At 28.6% G+C, this 18,334-nt stretch overlaps 1 protein-coding gene across 2 annotated transcripts; it reads left to right on the top strand.

Annotated features, from left to right (window-relative positions):
- The first annotated feature begins 43 nt into the window (after window positions 1-43).
- LOC103576190 (ribosomal protein S6 kinase alpha-5) lies at window positions 44-17,909 on the top strand. 2 transcript variants are annotated; one of them, XM_008556306.3, is made up of 7 exons: window positions 44-119; window positions 389-998; window positions 11,753-11,827; window positions 11,954-12,172; window positions 12,371-12,486; window positions 13,068-13,268; window positions 13,891-17,909. In XM_008556306.3, the coding sequence occupies exons 2-7, from the start codon at window positions 884-886 to the stop codon at window positions 15,877-15,879; spliced, it is 2,715 nt and encodes a 904-aa protein (XP_008554528.1). In that variant the 5' UTR covers window positions 44-119; window positions 389-883; the 3' UTR covers window positions 15,880-17,909. The 2 variants fall into 2 exon arrangements, with proteins under 2 accessions (XP_008554528.1, XP_008554526.1); XM_008556304.3 differs by lacking the exons at window positions 44-119; window positions 389-998 and adding an exon at window positions 2,631-5,274.
- Window positions 17,910-18,334: the final 425 nt, after the last annotated feature.

The following is an 18,334-nucleotide window of genomic DNA, read 5'->3' as shown; positions in this document are numbered from 1 at the left end:
AAATCTGAGTCCTCAGTATCCGTCAAGACCTAGAATAATTTCAACACACATGTGCAATGAGTATATGTAATAATAGCTATATACGTTGGCCTATATATCTATATACTTAAAATGAACATGTATGTACACTGTAAATATATAAGAATACATGGATAGTTATTATAAATGTGCAACTGCGACCCTGATACCACCAACAAGGCGATGGGTTGTCCGTAGTGTTTTAAAAGTAACAAACATAACCGGCCAATTGCGTCGCACACCAGGCGCGAGAAATCCAAATAAAATAATTATATACATTTCATAATCTATAAATATTATTTATTGCTGTACTTAGCTGTCAGTTAGCTAATTAGTTTATTTATTTATTTAATTATTTATTTTATTCAAGTACCAGATTATTTATCAGGACGAAGAGACATCGGTGCAAGATGACAGGAATTCAATAACTGATAAAAATAACAATAAAATGCATAGTAATAAATGAAATATAATAATTGTGAGACTGATGAGAGGCAAGTTATTTTCATGATGACTTAAAAAAATTCTGTATAATTTTAGTGGTGATGAAAAAAAATATGTATTTATTTAAAAATAGATTTTGAAGAGATGGTTAGTTTTGAATCGACGTAAAATATTATTTTGTCAGGTTATAATTATTTGTTAAATTGTAGAATATAAATATTGAGTGCAATCAAGAGCAAGTCCGGCAGGTGATACATTAAAATACCGGACGTTTGCTCCAAAGTGTCACTGGTGACACTTGATAGTTTTGTTTAAAGCTCAGATCTCTCTATTCATTTTACTCCGGTGATATGACAAGAGACTAAAAGAGACAGAAGTGTGTATATGTAGTCAAAATTTTAAAAACTCGACAGAGAATAGGATGGAGAATGTCATGCAGCCGCCCCTTCCACCAGCACCACCACGGCCAGGACCGGCATACCAAATTTCACCAGCTGATAATACTAATGAAACTGTAACACATGTTTTGACATTTGGTAAATATATTATTAATTATTTACTATTCTATTATTATTTTTATACTGTCAAAAAACGGGAGTGATTACGGATTTTATTTAAATCCAAACAAATTTACTCCAGAGTGATCTGGATTTTATTTAAATCCCCATTCGCTCCGATTTGGAGTTTTAAAATTAAAATAAACTTCGGAGTAAATTTTACTCCAAGGAGATTAAATAAATACCCAGTTATTCACTCCGCAAATTTTTTCTCGTGTATTATTATTATTATCAATGAAATATTAAATTAAATCAATATTTAGCTTTCATATATTTTATAATATAAGTTATTAAAATTTATTATAACCAATTACTTTTAAATATTATATTTTATGATATCAATTTATATCAGTTAGGTCACGATCGACCAAACTTAAATCTAAAAACCAAAGCCGCATTGATATCAATAAATGTTTATCATAAAATAAAAATAATGAAGTTGTGTGATAACACTTAACTACAAAAGAAGTTTTTAAATATTTATTATTTTTAAAATAATATTTTTTTAACGATTTTACTGATAAATATATACATCGTAGTGATAAATCTTTAAAATAGTTCTCATAACTAAGTAATTTTTAAAATAACATACGAGTAACTCACAGAAATTTTCAAAATTATAATTTAGTAACCAATATGGACATTAGGACATATTTGTATGTACGTCATACTGATAAATTTACGGCTAAATAATAATTAAGTGTAAGAAAAGTTGATTATATTGTTATTTAAATTACGTCCTCATAATTCTAAAACTAAATACAAAGTAATTTTCAATGTCGAAATTACTAAACGATTTAAGCTCCTCAGTTTTAAAACTTAACAATGCGTCTAGACTTTTGAATTACAAATATATCTATATACATTTAAATATATAATCTTAAATCTTGAAGAAGCTGTCGCCAGTCGACAATATTTGTAAGTCTAAGGTCTATGTCCTTTGACTTTTCTTCAAGATAATATACAAGGTCTCTCCCTGTTTGGGTCTTCGATATTTCAGGTAGTAAAAATTTATATTATGGCCAGTATTTGTAGTCCTTATGGATATTAAATTTATGAAAAGACCATTACAATCTAAGGTGAACAAATGAGTCCCCTATACCATCATGCAAACACACAATTGAACAGGATGATGGGGATTCTTGGCATTGTTCCCTTTTCGGGACACGGTGCATTTTGTGAGTCACCTGGTCTTGGTAAATTATCTGGGTCTGTTCTATAATTCTCTTTACTTGATATTCATAACTCCCTGCACTGCTGTAGTGTACTCACACTTTGTTCCTCACCAGTTTCGCTGAGTAGTTGGTCAATGCGTCATAGGAAAGCCCACAGCTCCAATATAAAAAAAAAATAAAATAATTATTTGTACCTTAGACCTGGACAGTAAAATTTATAAAAAAATATTTTTATTTATATAATAAATTTTTAAAAATATATTTTAATAATTACAGGCTGTGTACATTGAGGTAATGAAGTGCGCAGAGACTAGTAATGAAGATAAAGATAATAAATTTATTATCTAAAGTTAGAAGACAATTTTTGAATTTTTTTTTTCAACAAATAAATTACAAAAAAAAAAAAAAAAAAAAAAAAAAAAATGCACATGTAGAAAATTAAAAAATCTATAGGTATAATTTTTAAAAATATTTTTTTTTGTAATTTATCGTTTTTAAAATAAAGGAAAAATTTGTAGACGTCTTGGTAACTTGAGGAATAAAAAATTTAGTAAAACCCAGGGCATGTGAAGCCTGACAGGCGTTCCTGTGAAAGACCCCCGGTGTGTGGTTTTAAAATCAGCTGTTATACCCCGACAAACCTCCACGGCTCCACTACTAACAAGTTAAGCAGAGTGTAGGATACAATTTAACACCATACCAATGAGAATGAAATAGTAGTGGGGTATTTATGTTTCTCGGCACAGGCAGTCGGCAGCGAGCCTTCGTGTCACTTCGTGCTCTCTCTACAGCACCAGACATCTGCGTGGTGTAGAGTACCGAGTTTAATACATACTGCCAGTACCTCATTTCCTCTTTCACAAACCATTCTCTTCTCCCAATCATCCCTCTCTTTTTATTATTTTTTTTCTTACTCAATCTCACTACTCCAATTAAATTAAATTATCATTATTCATTTTTACATATTTTTACAACTCACTATCTATCTAAGACTCAAATAACTAAACGCCTTGTGTGTAACTCAAATTTATCATCAAGACAGTGAATTTTATTTGAATATTTAAATCGAAACGAGTGAAAGTATTTTTTATAAATTTAATTATTGACTGCCAGCCAGTGAGCAAATAATTAACCAGTAGATAATTAAAAAAAAACAATTTTTTTATAAAAATAAGTTAAGATTTTTGGTGCAGTGCTGAAGGTCCTTTCGCGTGACACCTGTGTCTTCCGGCAGACGTCAATCGACCAGCGAATAACACAAACATATGCCGCGGTGGTTGTTCAATTCCAGTGGAAAGTTTCACGATTAAAAACTCTTGCAGTAAAGATGGCATTACATTAGCGTGTCGATAAGTGTTTGTTACACTTAACAACTTTTTAAATTTCAAAATAATATTTGTTATGAGTCTTTGTTTATAATTCAGTGTAAAGTGTTGACATACATCAGTTGTTTTAAATATTAATCTGTAATTTATTATTAAAAAAAACGAAAAAAAGAGACCTGTACTTAGTTACTTACGTCAAAGAACCCGAGAGTTGTATAAAAATACATCAGCACTTTTTTGGGCAACCGATCATTGGACCACTGCAGTGACTTATCTTTTACTTAAGTAAAAAAACAAGGAATAAAAGAATAATAAAATAATCTGTTGGGTAAAAGGATAAAAAAGTAATCGGAGTAAAAAATAAATGAAAGATAAAAATTAAAAAACTATTGCAGTGGATTACGAAAGTTGGGTTTGGTATTTTTTATTACACAAAGACGTCTTGCTCAAAGCACCAACCAAAGAATCAGTTTTGTTGGATCAGCAGTCGGAGTCAATAAGTGTGTCAGTAGAGCTCAGTCAGTCGTCGAAGGCTGAGTATTTATCAGTTGCAGTCTAAATAATTATTTAACTGCTGCGGATTGAAACAATCGCAGTCATAATTGTTTTTTTTATATATATACACTAAATGTCATTTGTTTAAATAAGTATATTTAAATAAACGGAAGTGATTGTCCTTCAATCACGTTTCGGTTAAATCAATTTGTATTCCAAGGTAAAAGCTGCTGGCCCACGTGTCAACACTTTCATCACGTTCCTGCTACAAGGCACGTGGTGACCAACCAATACCTATAAAGACCTCACCTACACTATCCAGTTATATATTATAATATATATGTGTATATAGTATAGTATAGGAAGATAGATAGACAAGAAAACCACCACTACGATATTTTTACTACGTTGATGTACAGTGTGCCTTGAAAAGTGCTCATGCGCTGCTGTTACTGCTCACAACGTTGTATATTTCTTGCTGTTGTTGTTGCTGTTATAGTGATGATGCAGTTGTAAATGGGACGACGATAAACATTGTTGTATTTAACTTGTGTACTGATAAGTTTCTCAGTGCGCGAGTATTGTTGTTGTAAAAACTAAGCGGCTTTAATTTAAAGGTGAATCGCAGAACAAAATTAATAAGCGGTAATAACCCGCTGTCATTGGAAATCATTCGGAGAATTTAATTTAATACCAAGTATATATTTATATTAATATACATAACAACAACGGCAACGCAGAAGTACTTTGTTGGTGTTGATAAAAATAAGCTGAAGCCAAATGGAGTTGAGTAAAAAATATTACGAGTGCACTGAAGAATAAGAAGAAAAATAATTTTTTTAAAAATTATACGCAAATATCTTGCCGTTAATATATACGCATTACGAAGAAGTAGAACGTAAAGATGCCAAGGTCCTAGCGAATGTTTGGACCAAATCTTTGGATTGGATTTTTATTATTTATTTATTTATTTTTTTATATCGAGTGATTAACTCGGTGTGTACTATTATTTGGATATATTTTTATATTGGTTTTCATTTGACGGATAAATGAAGTCGATTAAGAAGATTTCGGAGCACGAGAGCGGTTACTTCGAGGATGGTAGTGACGTCGAAATTGTTTTTGAGGACAATGCTGCTGGAGATGGAAGAAAATGGGGCTCCGGTTCCTCGGGATTATCTAAGGCCATAAGAAAACTCGATGTGACCGACTCGCCCGCATCTCCGGACCCGGTGTCGCAGGAAAGAAATGATGATGGAGGTAAAATATATATATTTTTTTTTAAATACTTAATGTATATCACATATTGACCTTACTCTAGTATGTACTCTAGTAACCATGAATTATATTAGAAAAAAAAATGTACTTGAATTATTTACTCCATTTTTAGTAAATGTATAAACTTTTAACCCGCGATAATTTAAATTTATTTATTTTTTTATATTAAAAATAAATAATTTATTTTAAATGTAAACAAAAAAAAAATTTATAAATAATTTTATATTGTTTTGAAACGTAAGTTTTTTTTTTACTTTTTTTTTTTTATCAAAAGCATAATAATGAATATCACCTTGTGATAAAAAAATGATTGAATTTAAAAATAGATTTATAAGAAGAATAAGAATAAAAAGAAGTTGAATTGTCAACAGCTTTTTAGTAATTTTATTTTAAAATACGTTGTAAAAAAGTGTTTACTGTTTAAACTATTTAAATTTACAGAGAACGTATTAGTAAACATATTTATTTGTTAAAAGTAACGCATGTATAATTTATAAATTCATTTATTATTTTACATCGCGTCCAATGACGTTAATCTATTGTATTAATTTACGTCAATCACTATCACTAACGTCAACTATTTTCAGTAATTAACAATCGATTATAAGCAGTTGTAGTTTTTTATTTTTATTTAGTAATCTAATCGAAACTTTCTCCGTACGGTATTTATTCACTTTAAAGGTTTCGTATTACCGGCGTACAGCTAAAAATCAAATCACGCTCACAAAGTAATAAATTTTATTATTATTATTTGTTTATTTAAACTATACACTGTAAAAAATTTACGGATTAAATCCGGAGTGAATGCAGAGCGAATAGCTGTGTATTTATTTAATCCCCTTGGAAGTAAAAAATCCAGATCACTCTGAAATCACTCCACTGGAAAATGAACTCCATATTTACTCTGTATGCGGAGTAATTTTTTCAAAAACTCCGGAACTCCCAGTGAAGAAGTGAATCCGAATTTAAATTTAAATATAAATTGAACCGTAAAATAAAAAATATATAATTTAATATTAATGTTTAAAATGAATAACGACAGATTAACAAATCGATAATGGATGAAAAAAATATATAGATATATGCAGTGTCTTTTATCAGTTGTCAAGCTGGTTACTAAATAGAACACGAAGTAGAATCGATAGGCTAGATATATATACATATATGCTTGTAGAGAGCCGCCGAGAGATAGAAAGGGCGAAGAAGACTAGACTAGAGACTAGACCACGTGGGGAGAGATGCAGAAATTACGTTCGACCTAGTGATAGTAACTAGTAATTATAGTAACCCATCAGCATAAAAATCGCCAGCACTATCCTCATCCTCATCGCAATTTCCTTTACGATTATTTTCATTCTTTCCCCTCAATACTTTCCCCCTTATAATACACCCTGTTTATACATCACTATAACCCTTACTCTAGCATAAAACTCAGCTGATACCCAACGTGTTCCATATTAATATATCTACTGTTATATGCCCACGGCATGTCGTATCACAGCTCACAGTATAATACATAAACTAAAATCCACAGATACGGGGGATAAAATATATGTTGAGGGTGGCAGAGATACACAGACCCACTTGATGATAATCGATCACGACTGATTGAACTACTGGCCTATTAAAAATAATTATTTCCAACAAACTGATAAATTTGTCATGTCAACATTTTAGTTTAACTTATCAGTAATAAATATTTATTTTTAAATTAAATAAAATATACATATATACTTTTTAAAACAGTAATTAAAACTGAAGATAAAAGGCTTGTGTTTTAACAAGTTTATCATCGTAGAGAGTATTGAGCTGATGCTTTTCATCTGATTGGTTCATTGCAACTTCAGCTGCGGTTGTCGCAAAAAAAACATATATGTACTATTCGGTATATATGTATATGAGTATAATATGTATGTACAATGTACATTACTACTGACTACTGGCTACTGAGCAGTACCCACGTGATATGATGTAGATGAGCAAGTTGAACTGATGTTATGTTATGCTACATATATACTTATATACATATACTTGTTATACATATATATAATGTACTGAGGAAGAGCATCCATGCATTTACCACTACTACAAATAAGCTGTTCGCGTGTACCAGCCTTGACATTTCAATGTGATATACAAAATCCTACACAAGACACTCATATATATGTACTCTGATACATTAGCTATTTAACTCATGTTGATTTCATACGAAAAAAATTTTTAAAACAGTACTTAAAATTTTTTCCATTGAGTTTGACAAGTCATCACACACGACACACCGTTGGCTTATTAATTATTGGATAAATGCCAGTCCTTGATGATTTAAATAAAAAAAATTTATCACGGAGCTTTAAAATATTTTTTTTTTGATACACTATTTTTTTTAGTGCATTATCATTTTTTTTTATAATACTGGTACCCGGTTCTCATCGCGATTAAAAAAATTATATACGCTTATTTTATAACAATAGTTATATTTGTTATAAATTATATTTTTATTATTATGTATGTACATTATTGTATGTTGTAATGATAAATTATTATTGCGATAATAATCAATAAATCAATTGTGAATAATAGACTTTGACTTGCAAATATATATCACTTTATTTTCTAAAACTTTTTTATCATTAATCATTCGATTAATTTTAAATACTTTTATTTTTTAATTTAATAATTACATTAAAAATTTATTGTTTATTACAAAAATTATACTTAGGGAGCTGTAATAAATACATCCGGTATTTAAACATAAAAAAATTTTTTTAGTTTAATAATAAGACATTTTAAAATAAAATTTTATATTAACGATAATTATATATTTATTAATATGTATATATGTATATATATATATTGGAATTGTATGATTACAGTCGAGTTAACATAATAAGTTGAGTACACTTTACAAGGAAACGAACGATAAGAATTTTTTTTACATGCAGCACAAAATGCATTGATGAAAGTCCTGTGTAATAAAAATATACAATATGTATATACATTATTTATGTATTTTGATAATATACAAGTGATATATTTAAAATAACAGCTCAATAAATAATTAGTATTTATATATTTATTGAAATAATAAAAAACAAATAAATATATAAATTTAATTACTCAAATAAACTTTAAATAGATTTATTGAATCTTTACGTTCAATTATTTATTGATTTCGTTATGAACAAATATTTTTTAAAAGTTCACATATATATCAAGATATTTTTTAAAAATAATTATGCATTTTAAGTTAACGAGCACATGCTAAAACTTTCTTCAGAGAAAGTTACGTACGAATGAATTAAATTTTTTATTTTACACAAAAAAAAAAAAAAATTTCTTCGCGCAGGAAATTTATTTTGCTCAAATAAATTTTTATTTTCAATCTGTGTAATAAAATATATATTTTGCATAACTAAAATTATATATATATTTGACATAAGATTAATGTATTTAGTGCCTATAGGTGAACTATCGCGCTAGTCGATATTCGATATCACTTCACCTTTATCTCATGTCCTCCCACCCAATGACATTGGACATATTGTCGGAGTTAGAAAATATATATATATATATATTACAAAATATACGTAAGCCTAAAATACCTTGAACTTCGTGTTAATATATAAGTTATTTTACAATTATTATAAAAAGTTATTTTTAACTTTCTCAAGTTTCTATTTTTCTTTAGCGGCCTATATATACTTTTAAGAAAAAAAATATAACTCAACAAAAATATATACTGCTTAAATAATTTAATTTTAACACAAGATAGATGTTAATACTGAATTAAGTAGACCGTTAATTGGCTTTAATTTATCTTTTTTTATAATTACAAGGAAATGATTTTAATTTAAAACACTCTAGTCATATTTTATTGCAAGTGAAATTTACTGTAAGGTTTTAATCGGCAAGTAAGGATGAGCTAGGTCTGAGATAAGTGTAAAGTGTAAATTGAGAAGGTGAATAAAGAGGCATTGAAATAAATAAATTTAATATTTTTATATTCTTATGAGAGTTTTCTTAACTTTGTAAAAAACGTTAACTGTTACGGTAACTCCTGCATTTAAATCGCTAATTAAAATTAAATTATTTTTTTACGTTAGAATTAATTTATGTAGAAAAAATCTAAATATATATTTGAACCTTTAAATGTCAATCAGTTAAAATAATATCAAAACTTATAAGTTTGAATGTTTGATAAATTTGTTATGTAACAAGTAAGGTAGTTGATGATTTAAATAATGAAAAAATAAATTAGCTTTAATATTTAATGAAATCGAATAGTCTGAGTGAGATTGATAATATAGACTGGCATCGACAGTCTGCTGTATAGTGAGTCAGGTAACCGAAAGAAAGTCGGTCCCGTTACGAAATAGCGAGTGAATGCCGGCTATCTAGGTCGTACAAAAGCGGAACTTCCGCGCCGGGGACAGGGGTATGAATCTCTGTTCAAGTCCCGTACTACTGCTGACTGTTATACTGTTGTTCTTTTTATTTATTTTTCATTTTATATATATATACATTTTTTTATTCGGTATACCAGTATATCCTCGTGGCCTCGTACGAAAATATAAAATGAAAAAAATTTTTTTTCTAAATTATTTATTTCGAAATCCTCACAGCGCTCAACCGTAAATTATTTTAAAATATTAATCAAGACAATATTTACTAGTTTTATTTTATAATAAATCATGATTTAATTTAAAATAAAAAAAAATTTTTTTTTTCTGACAGAAATTATTTATTTAAAATATTTCAGTTATTCAAATTTACATATTTAATTTTTTAACTCAAATATTAAAGATAAAGTTTAAGTTGAAATTTTAAAAACTAAATAAAGTTATATGTTACTTAATAATCAATTAAGTTCAAACATCACAAGAATCTAGGACAGATTTGACTTTCGGTTTTCCCATTCGTCCCTTTCTGACGACCTCAGCCGCCCATAGTCTTATACAATTATATTTCATCATATATATATATATATATTTTAGTATACTCTTGACTTAAAATTTAAAGGGACCTGAGCTGTCTTCCCAAGCCGTCTCTTGAATTAAATTCTTAACAAGTAGGTCAAACAATAGATACTCAACAATATCTATCTTCATAAATTATAAAACATATATATAAATATTTGTTTACATGCCATCAACCATTAAATTAAGATGACCCTTGCGTCGAGCCGTGACCTCATTTGTTACCCCATAAAATTTAAAAAATCTATTATTCGATAGTAAAAGTTTATTTCCCACCGGTTTACTACACATGGATACCAAGTACTCTTGACTCTCTCTCTATATATATACAGTTTAAATTTATAATGATTACAAGTTAAGACAATTGTATCCACGACACTTGATCCGTAAAAAAAATTTTTATAAATATGTACAAAAGTGTTTTTAAGTACGACCATGGCTATGTCGTTACAGCACCTTGACACAGATACCAGGAGACAGAGCTACGGTAGAGAGAAAAAGTAGTGTAGTTAATATAAGTGTGATGGTGATATATAGATATGGATACAAGAGGGTTTGGTTTTAACAAATATATATATATATATATATATATATATATATATATAAAATAGTACAACGGGGAATTGAATAGTCCTCATTTTCGTTGAGTCATACCACCTACTGCAGTTAAACAAAATTCAACATTACATCTTATCTCTCACAACAATTTATTTTTTTTTTTTACTTTCATCTTTTCACTCCATTAAATCATCAATACCCACTCATAATTATACAATCCAATGGATTAATATTTAGTATAAATATAAATTATAAAATTAACATGGATGTGAAATTAAGAAGGAAAATAAAGTAATAAATTCATTAATTTGTTATATGATAAGACTACTTGCTTCTATTCCATTTATCACGTGACCTAGTTTGGTACATTAAACATTCTGTAAATGTAGGCTATCACGTTAAAAAAATATTAAAATGTGCTAACGTTAACATTACTTTTTGATAAGAAATTAGCCCTTTGATTTATACAATGCATTGTGATAAAAATTATTATCATTGAATACATTTTATTACAATAAATTTATTGTCCAATGGCTCAAATTTTCATTAGTACTAATATTTTTTCAATATATACATTGTACAATATATATACAATATATACAATATATTTTGACAGCTGTCATGAGTTTAAAAAGTCTGTTTGCATTAAAATATCCACCCAGATATGCATTTATGTTAATTTAATGTAATTATTATTGAATAAAAATATAATTTTATTAGCAATATAAAATTATAATTTATTGTTTAAAGTCTGGGACATTTTTAATAATGAAATGTTTGCTTTTAAATATATAAGATAAGAGAGAATATTCTTTAAAATATTAATTTAAAACCAAAATAATTCAACTGTTAATTATTATTAAAAAAAAAACATCAGCAGTGTTTATTATCTCAATGTAATATTTGATTTAATATTTTTTTTTCAGTTAATTTAGCAGACAGTGGAGGCCAGAGGGTCGATATGACGCACTTTGATCTGCTCAAAGTCCTTGGGACTGGAGGTAAGAACAGTAAAAATTATATATGTTTTTAGCAATAAATATAGATATATATATGTTTATTTATTAATAAACATGATAATGATTAATGATTGATGATTGATTAAACTGATTGATTGAATGGTTCAGCTTATGGCAAAGTCTTCCTGGTGAGAAAAAGAACTGGTGCTGATTCTGGTCGTCTCTATGCAATGAAGGTCTTAAGAAAGGCGTCAATAGTGCAGAAAAAAAAGACAACTGAGCATACAAAAACAGAGAGACAAGTACTGGAGGCTGTTAGAGACAGTCCATTTTTGGTTACACTACATTATGCCTTTCAAACTGACGCAAAACTTCACTTGATACTCGGTAACGAAAAAATTTATTTATTTATTTATCTTTGTTCACTTTTAAATAATTTAAATACACATGTATTATTCAAATCTATACCATACATATACATAAATTTTATTTCACGTTGATTAAATATACCGTGAATTAAAAATATGTAATAGTGTTACATAAATATAGAGCGCACTCGATAATAATTCAATTTATTTATTCTAGATTATGTAAGTGGCGGTGAATTGTTTACTCATTTGTATCAACGCGATCATTTTTCCGAAGACCATGTACGGATATATATTGGAGAAATTATTTTGGCCCTTGAGCATCTGCATAAGGTACAAACATTATTACTACTTATTTATTTAAATTAACGAATAAAAAGTCTTGAGTCATTTTTTAAAAGATTATTTTGTGAAACTCAATTGCGAAGCAATGAGACGTGTTTTGCTAACGTTTCCTCGGTCCCGGCTGATTCATTCACGGAAAAATCATATTTACACACTGAAATATTATTAACTAGAGCAAAGTTCGTAGTCGCTTTTTTTAAAAATAATTTTAAAAATTTTTTGCGCCGAGACATTTTTTTTTCTGTGTAAGAACGTTATCTATTGATAACTTTTTGAATGAGTTGTACAGGTTTGGATTTTCCAACTTTTTTTACCGTAAAAAAAAATCAATTTTTTAGTTCCACGATAAAATGAAATGTAACTTGATAACAGTATTTATAAAAATCCCGGAAGTATTAATAGACCGATAGTTATTTTTTAAAATGAAACCAGACTATTTATATGGAAGTTAATATATATCGTGCTTACTAGTACTATTATTATTGTTGACACTGATATTTATGTTAATAATATAAACAAAATCTACAATAATAATGATAATTAATTATTTGATCTGTTAATAACCACAGCTGGGTATAATTTATCGTGATATAAAACTTGAAAATATACTACTGGATCGTGAAGGCCATATTGTGCTCACAGACTTTGGTCTAAGTAAGGAATTTTTGCCACATGAGAGAGACAACAATGCCCGAGCCTATTCCTTCTGCGGGACCATCGAGTACATGGCACCGGAAGTCGTGCAAGGTGGCTCAGCTGGTCACGATATTGTAAGTATCACAGTCATTACGATACTATTTCATTGCTGTTATGTAGCTTTTGATGTCTTACTTTAATAATTCCAATACCAGTACGCACTCTGCTGTACTTCATTTTTTACTCTGTCCTATGAGTTTTATTTATTAAATACTTTGTCACAGACAGCAAGACGATCTCCTTAATTATCACATTGAACTCAGAGCATGTAGATATAAAAATAATTACTGATCAGCTTTTTAAGTTTAAATTGTTGAGTTATAAATAAGTTAACACCAGGTAAAAAAATATCTTGTAAATGATTTTTTAATTACATTAGCTGTTGGGACATCAACCTTTCAAATCATTTTTTTTTTTTAATTGCTGATGATAACTAAAAAAAAATTTTATTGTAAATTAAGCAGCAGGACAAGTATATAAATTAATAAAATAATATGTGGATATTTTTTGACGTGCTGATGAAAAAAAAAAAAACAAAATTAGACAGTAAAAAAATAGTAATATTGGCGTCAAAAGTCCATCGACGAGGACAATAATGACAATGGCAATGACTAATACGTCTGTTATATAAATAATTAATATTTAAAAACAAAAATATTCAAGGTAATTAAAGACGAATGTTATTAATTTTTTTAGGCTGTTGATTGGTGGAGTGTTGGAGTATTGATGTACGAATTGCTGACTGGTGCATCGCCATTTACAGTTGAAGGTCAAAAGAATAATCAACAAGAAATATCAAACAGGATATTGACAACAGAACCACCAATACCAAAAAATCTTAGTCCAGTGGTACAGAACTTCATTGAACGTCTGTTGGTTAAAAATCCTCGTCAGCGGTTGGGTGGTGGGCCACGTGACGCTAAAGAACTTAAAGAACATTCGTTTTTTCGAAATGCACCGCCACCATTTAGCTGGGAAGCCTTAGAAAAACGACAAATACCACCGCCTTTTGTGCCTAGAATAGCTCATGAGTTGGATACCAGTAATTTTGCTGATGAATTTACCAGAATGGTCGCTGCTGATAGTCCGGCAGTTGTGCCGCCAAATTACGACAAATTATTCCGAGGTTACTCATACGTCGCGCCGTCAATATTATTCAGCGATAATACGATAAGCGACCAAATATTCCGCGAGACCAATCAAACCCAACATTTGAACCGTCCGTCGGTGTCAAATATACTGGCGACAAAATTCGAAGAGTCCGCGTTCTTTCAAATTTACGAAATAGACCCGCGTGAAGAGGCGCTCGGTGATGGAAGTTTTTCAGTGTGCCGTCGATGCCGTCACCGTCACACGAAACAAGAGTATGCTGTTAAGATAATAAGCAGAAGAATAGACAGCAGCCGTGAAGTTGCTATTCTTCGTGCTTGTCAAGGTCATCCTAATATTGTTAAGCTGATAGATGTCTATCAGGATCGTGCGCACACTTACATAGTAATGGAGTTATTATCTGGAGGTGAGTTACTCAGATCTGCTCGTACGTATACTGAAGAAGAGGCTCGTAAAATAATGAAACAATTAGCATCAGCAGTGCACTTTATACATTCTCGTGGTGTTGTTCATCGTGATTTAAAACCGGAAAATTTAGTTTACTCGCAAGCTGGTAATAATTCACTAATTAAAATTGTCGACTTTGGATTTGCAAGACTGAAACGTTCGTGTGAGCCACTTCATACTCCATGTTACACTTATCCATATGCTGCTCCAGAGGTTCTTGCGCACCAGGCTTATGATGAGAGCTGTGATATGTGGAGTTTAGGTGCCGTTTTGTACTCGTTGTTATCAGGAAAACCAGCTTACAAAGTTGGATCACCAGATCTTGCGTCAAGAATAAAATCCGGTGAAATTGATTTTAAATTATGGACGAATCTAAATCCGGTTGCACTGTCGGTTATCAAAGGACTATTAACTCCAGAGCCTGTTGACAGACTCACTGCCAATGGTCTCGTAAATCATACATGGCTGGCAGAGCCAAAATTGTCCATTGAAACGAATCAACATCACCGAGCCTCGACTTCGGGACCAAGTGATAAAGCTGGAGGCTTCAGATTAAAAGAAGTTGATGGCGCTAAACTTGCTCAGCGGCGTAAACTTCACAAACGTTCGACCTCAAGTTCAGTATCTTCTTCAACTTCAAACACATCATCCTCTAGCCCGTCAATTCAAATTCTGAGACCACCAAGTGCTACCACCAGTATGACAACATCAGCATCACCAGCTCAACCAAATGCCTTTGACTTCAGTGACGACCGTGTAAATGAATACTTAAGTTCACTGTCGTCTTCGTCATCAGATTCAAGTTCGCCGAAAATAATTCTCGACATGAATAGCGAACGTCAACGTGCCTGTGAATTAAATGTTGATATGCCTAAAAGTAAACGACGAAAGAGAGATCACAAACTGGACAATCATAATAATATGAGTAATAATTCATGCTCCAGTAAAAGTAGCAGCAGCAGTGGTGTCGTTACAAGATCACGTAAAAGAAAACTTGAGCAAGCAAGTGGCTCCGATACTTCCTTTGAGTCTTCTAATGATTCTTCGCGAGACAAACATGAGTCTAATGTTCACAGAAAACAAAAATCTGGCAAACGACCTAGAAGATATCCTGCTATCAATGAATAGATTTTTTATAATTAGTTAGTCAATTTATAAATATTATTAATTTAAAATCATTATAGATTCATATAGTTATTGTGTTATATTTTTTTGTCTTTGCTTCGCATTTTTTTTTAAAAACAATTTCGATAGTCGCAGTGTGTTAGTTTACATTCTCGTGCCTGGGACTCGAGATTCATCATTCCTAAATGTTTATCATTTATTGTATATTAATTATTGACATGAATTTATTGATATTATTTATATATCAAGCGGAATATATATAGAAATTTATCATTAACTTAAAAAATTAATTTTTGTGTAATTCGTTTGTTTGTTTCTTTGTTTTTCGTATTTGTTTATAAAGATGTGATTATTATAAATTTATAAATTCGTTTAAAATTAATTATACAACATTTCAATGCAGAAAAAATTATATTACCATTTAAATTATTCACTCTTACGGGAGTTAATGGTCTTTTTTTGTGCAATTCATTTATTTAATAATTATATATATATTTTGTATAGAAAATAGATTATTATTATTATTATTATCATTATTATTATTATTGTAAAAAATAGATAATCGGGGGAGAGAGAGATAAAGATAAGTAGATAGAGAAAGCTGTGGCAAAGTGTGATCATGAGAGAGCCTTTTTAAAAAATATTAATGAATTATTATTATTATTCTTATTATTATTATTATTATTATTATTATTATTATTATTATTATTATTATTATTATTATTATTATTATTATTATTATTATTATTATTATTATTATTATTATTATTATTATTATTATTATTATTATTATTATCATTATTATTATTATTATAAGCTGTTATGTTATTATTAATAATTAATATATAATTGGAATTGGCCATTGCCTTTTTGCGCCTTCTAGTCTGGCGCACATTCCCCTGGATATTTAAAATAATAATAATAATAATAATTTTGCAGGTATTTTATTAATTATGTCGGCTTAAATTCTTTATAGTTAAAATGAATGATTAATTATCAATTGTGTTATTAAAAGTAATAATTATTATTATTTTTTTGTTTTTAAATGACCAAAAAAATTAAGAAGTAAATAAAGTAACGAATGCCTTTAAAAAAACACGTAAATCATTAACTGTTTTACCTGATGTATGGTAATTGCTGTAAACAAAATGAGAGTTAAATAAATAATAAATAATAAAAAAAAAAAAAAGTAAATAAATTTAAATTATGGTAAAGACTGAAAAGGTTGTTATGCCAACTCAGGGAACAGAAATGTTTATGATGAAACGTATAAAAGTTATAAATTTATAATAATTGGTCATAATAAAATATATAAATTATAAATATTATTGATAAATAATAAATACGGCGCGAGTAAATGCTGTACGCACATCTCTACCAAAGACGACTGAAGTTACTCCGCTGTAAGACCAAAAAGAAATATTTAATAATAATAATTAAAATGTTTCAATTATTGTAACGTTAAAAAAAATGTCAACGCATTCAATCGTCACTCGACAAAGGAGAGACCGAGAGCGAGGGAGAGTAAGAAAATAAATGTATATACTTATAAATATATACATTAATTAGGAGAGAATTTATAATATATTATTGAGGATGTTATAGAAAGGATAAATATATATATGATAAATGAAAAAAGTATAGATATATATACATATATTTAATAAAATAATAATAATAGCATAATAAAAATATTATTTAAATAAAAATCTATATTTTTTGTCTAGGATCGTGTAAGAGTCATTAAGATACTGATTAATTATTGGCAGTTAAATTGTTTTTTTGCGACAGGGGGTTGTATTAAAAATATTGAGAATTATTTAAAAAAAAAATATATATATATATAAATGATGATAATATATATGTTATTTATAAGAGAAACCTGCAAACTGTCGAATCACTTATACATGCCGATGTAAATTAATTATCTACGATGTCAACTTTTATTGTAAGAATAAAATAACTACCTTTGTTACAGCTGTTGAAATAAATCAATTATGATGTTTAATTAATAAATAATTTTTTTTTTTTTTTATCAATAATTAAATATTTATTTCAAATTTCATCATTTTATTGTTATCTTATAAATTTATGAAATTAATTTTTTTTAAATTAATTGTTTAAGTATCGGTTACTGGTGATTATCAAAATTTTTAATTAATTAGTGATTAAGCATGTGGTCACATGTATTTTTAAAAATTAAATATTTCATAACATTGAAAATAAAAAGTTTAATTATTATCTCATTATTTTATTGGTGATTACGAAATTTAATTGTTAAATTCTTTTATTTTTTAAAAATAATATTCAAATTAAATTTTTTAATTCATTTAAAATTTTACTTTAATTTCAAAACAAGAAATATATCTTTCCATTGATGAGTGTCAATGTAGCAGACATAAGATACTTTATAAATTTTAAATAAATTATTTTAAAATAATGAAGTTTAAAAAAATGC

Source organism: Microplitis demolitor, chromosome 3 (assembly GCF_026212275.2).
Source record: "Microplitis demolitor isolate Queensland-Clemson2020A chromosome 3, iyMicDemo2.1a, whole genome shotgun sequence".
Classification (NCBI taxonomy): Eukaryota; Metazoa; Arthropoda; class Insecta; order Hymenoptera; family Braconidae; genus Microplitis; species Microplitis demolitor.
Note: the sequence above shows the minus strand (reverse complement) of the source record. Positions and strands in the feature narration are given on the sequence as shown.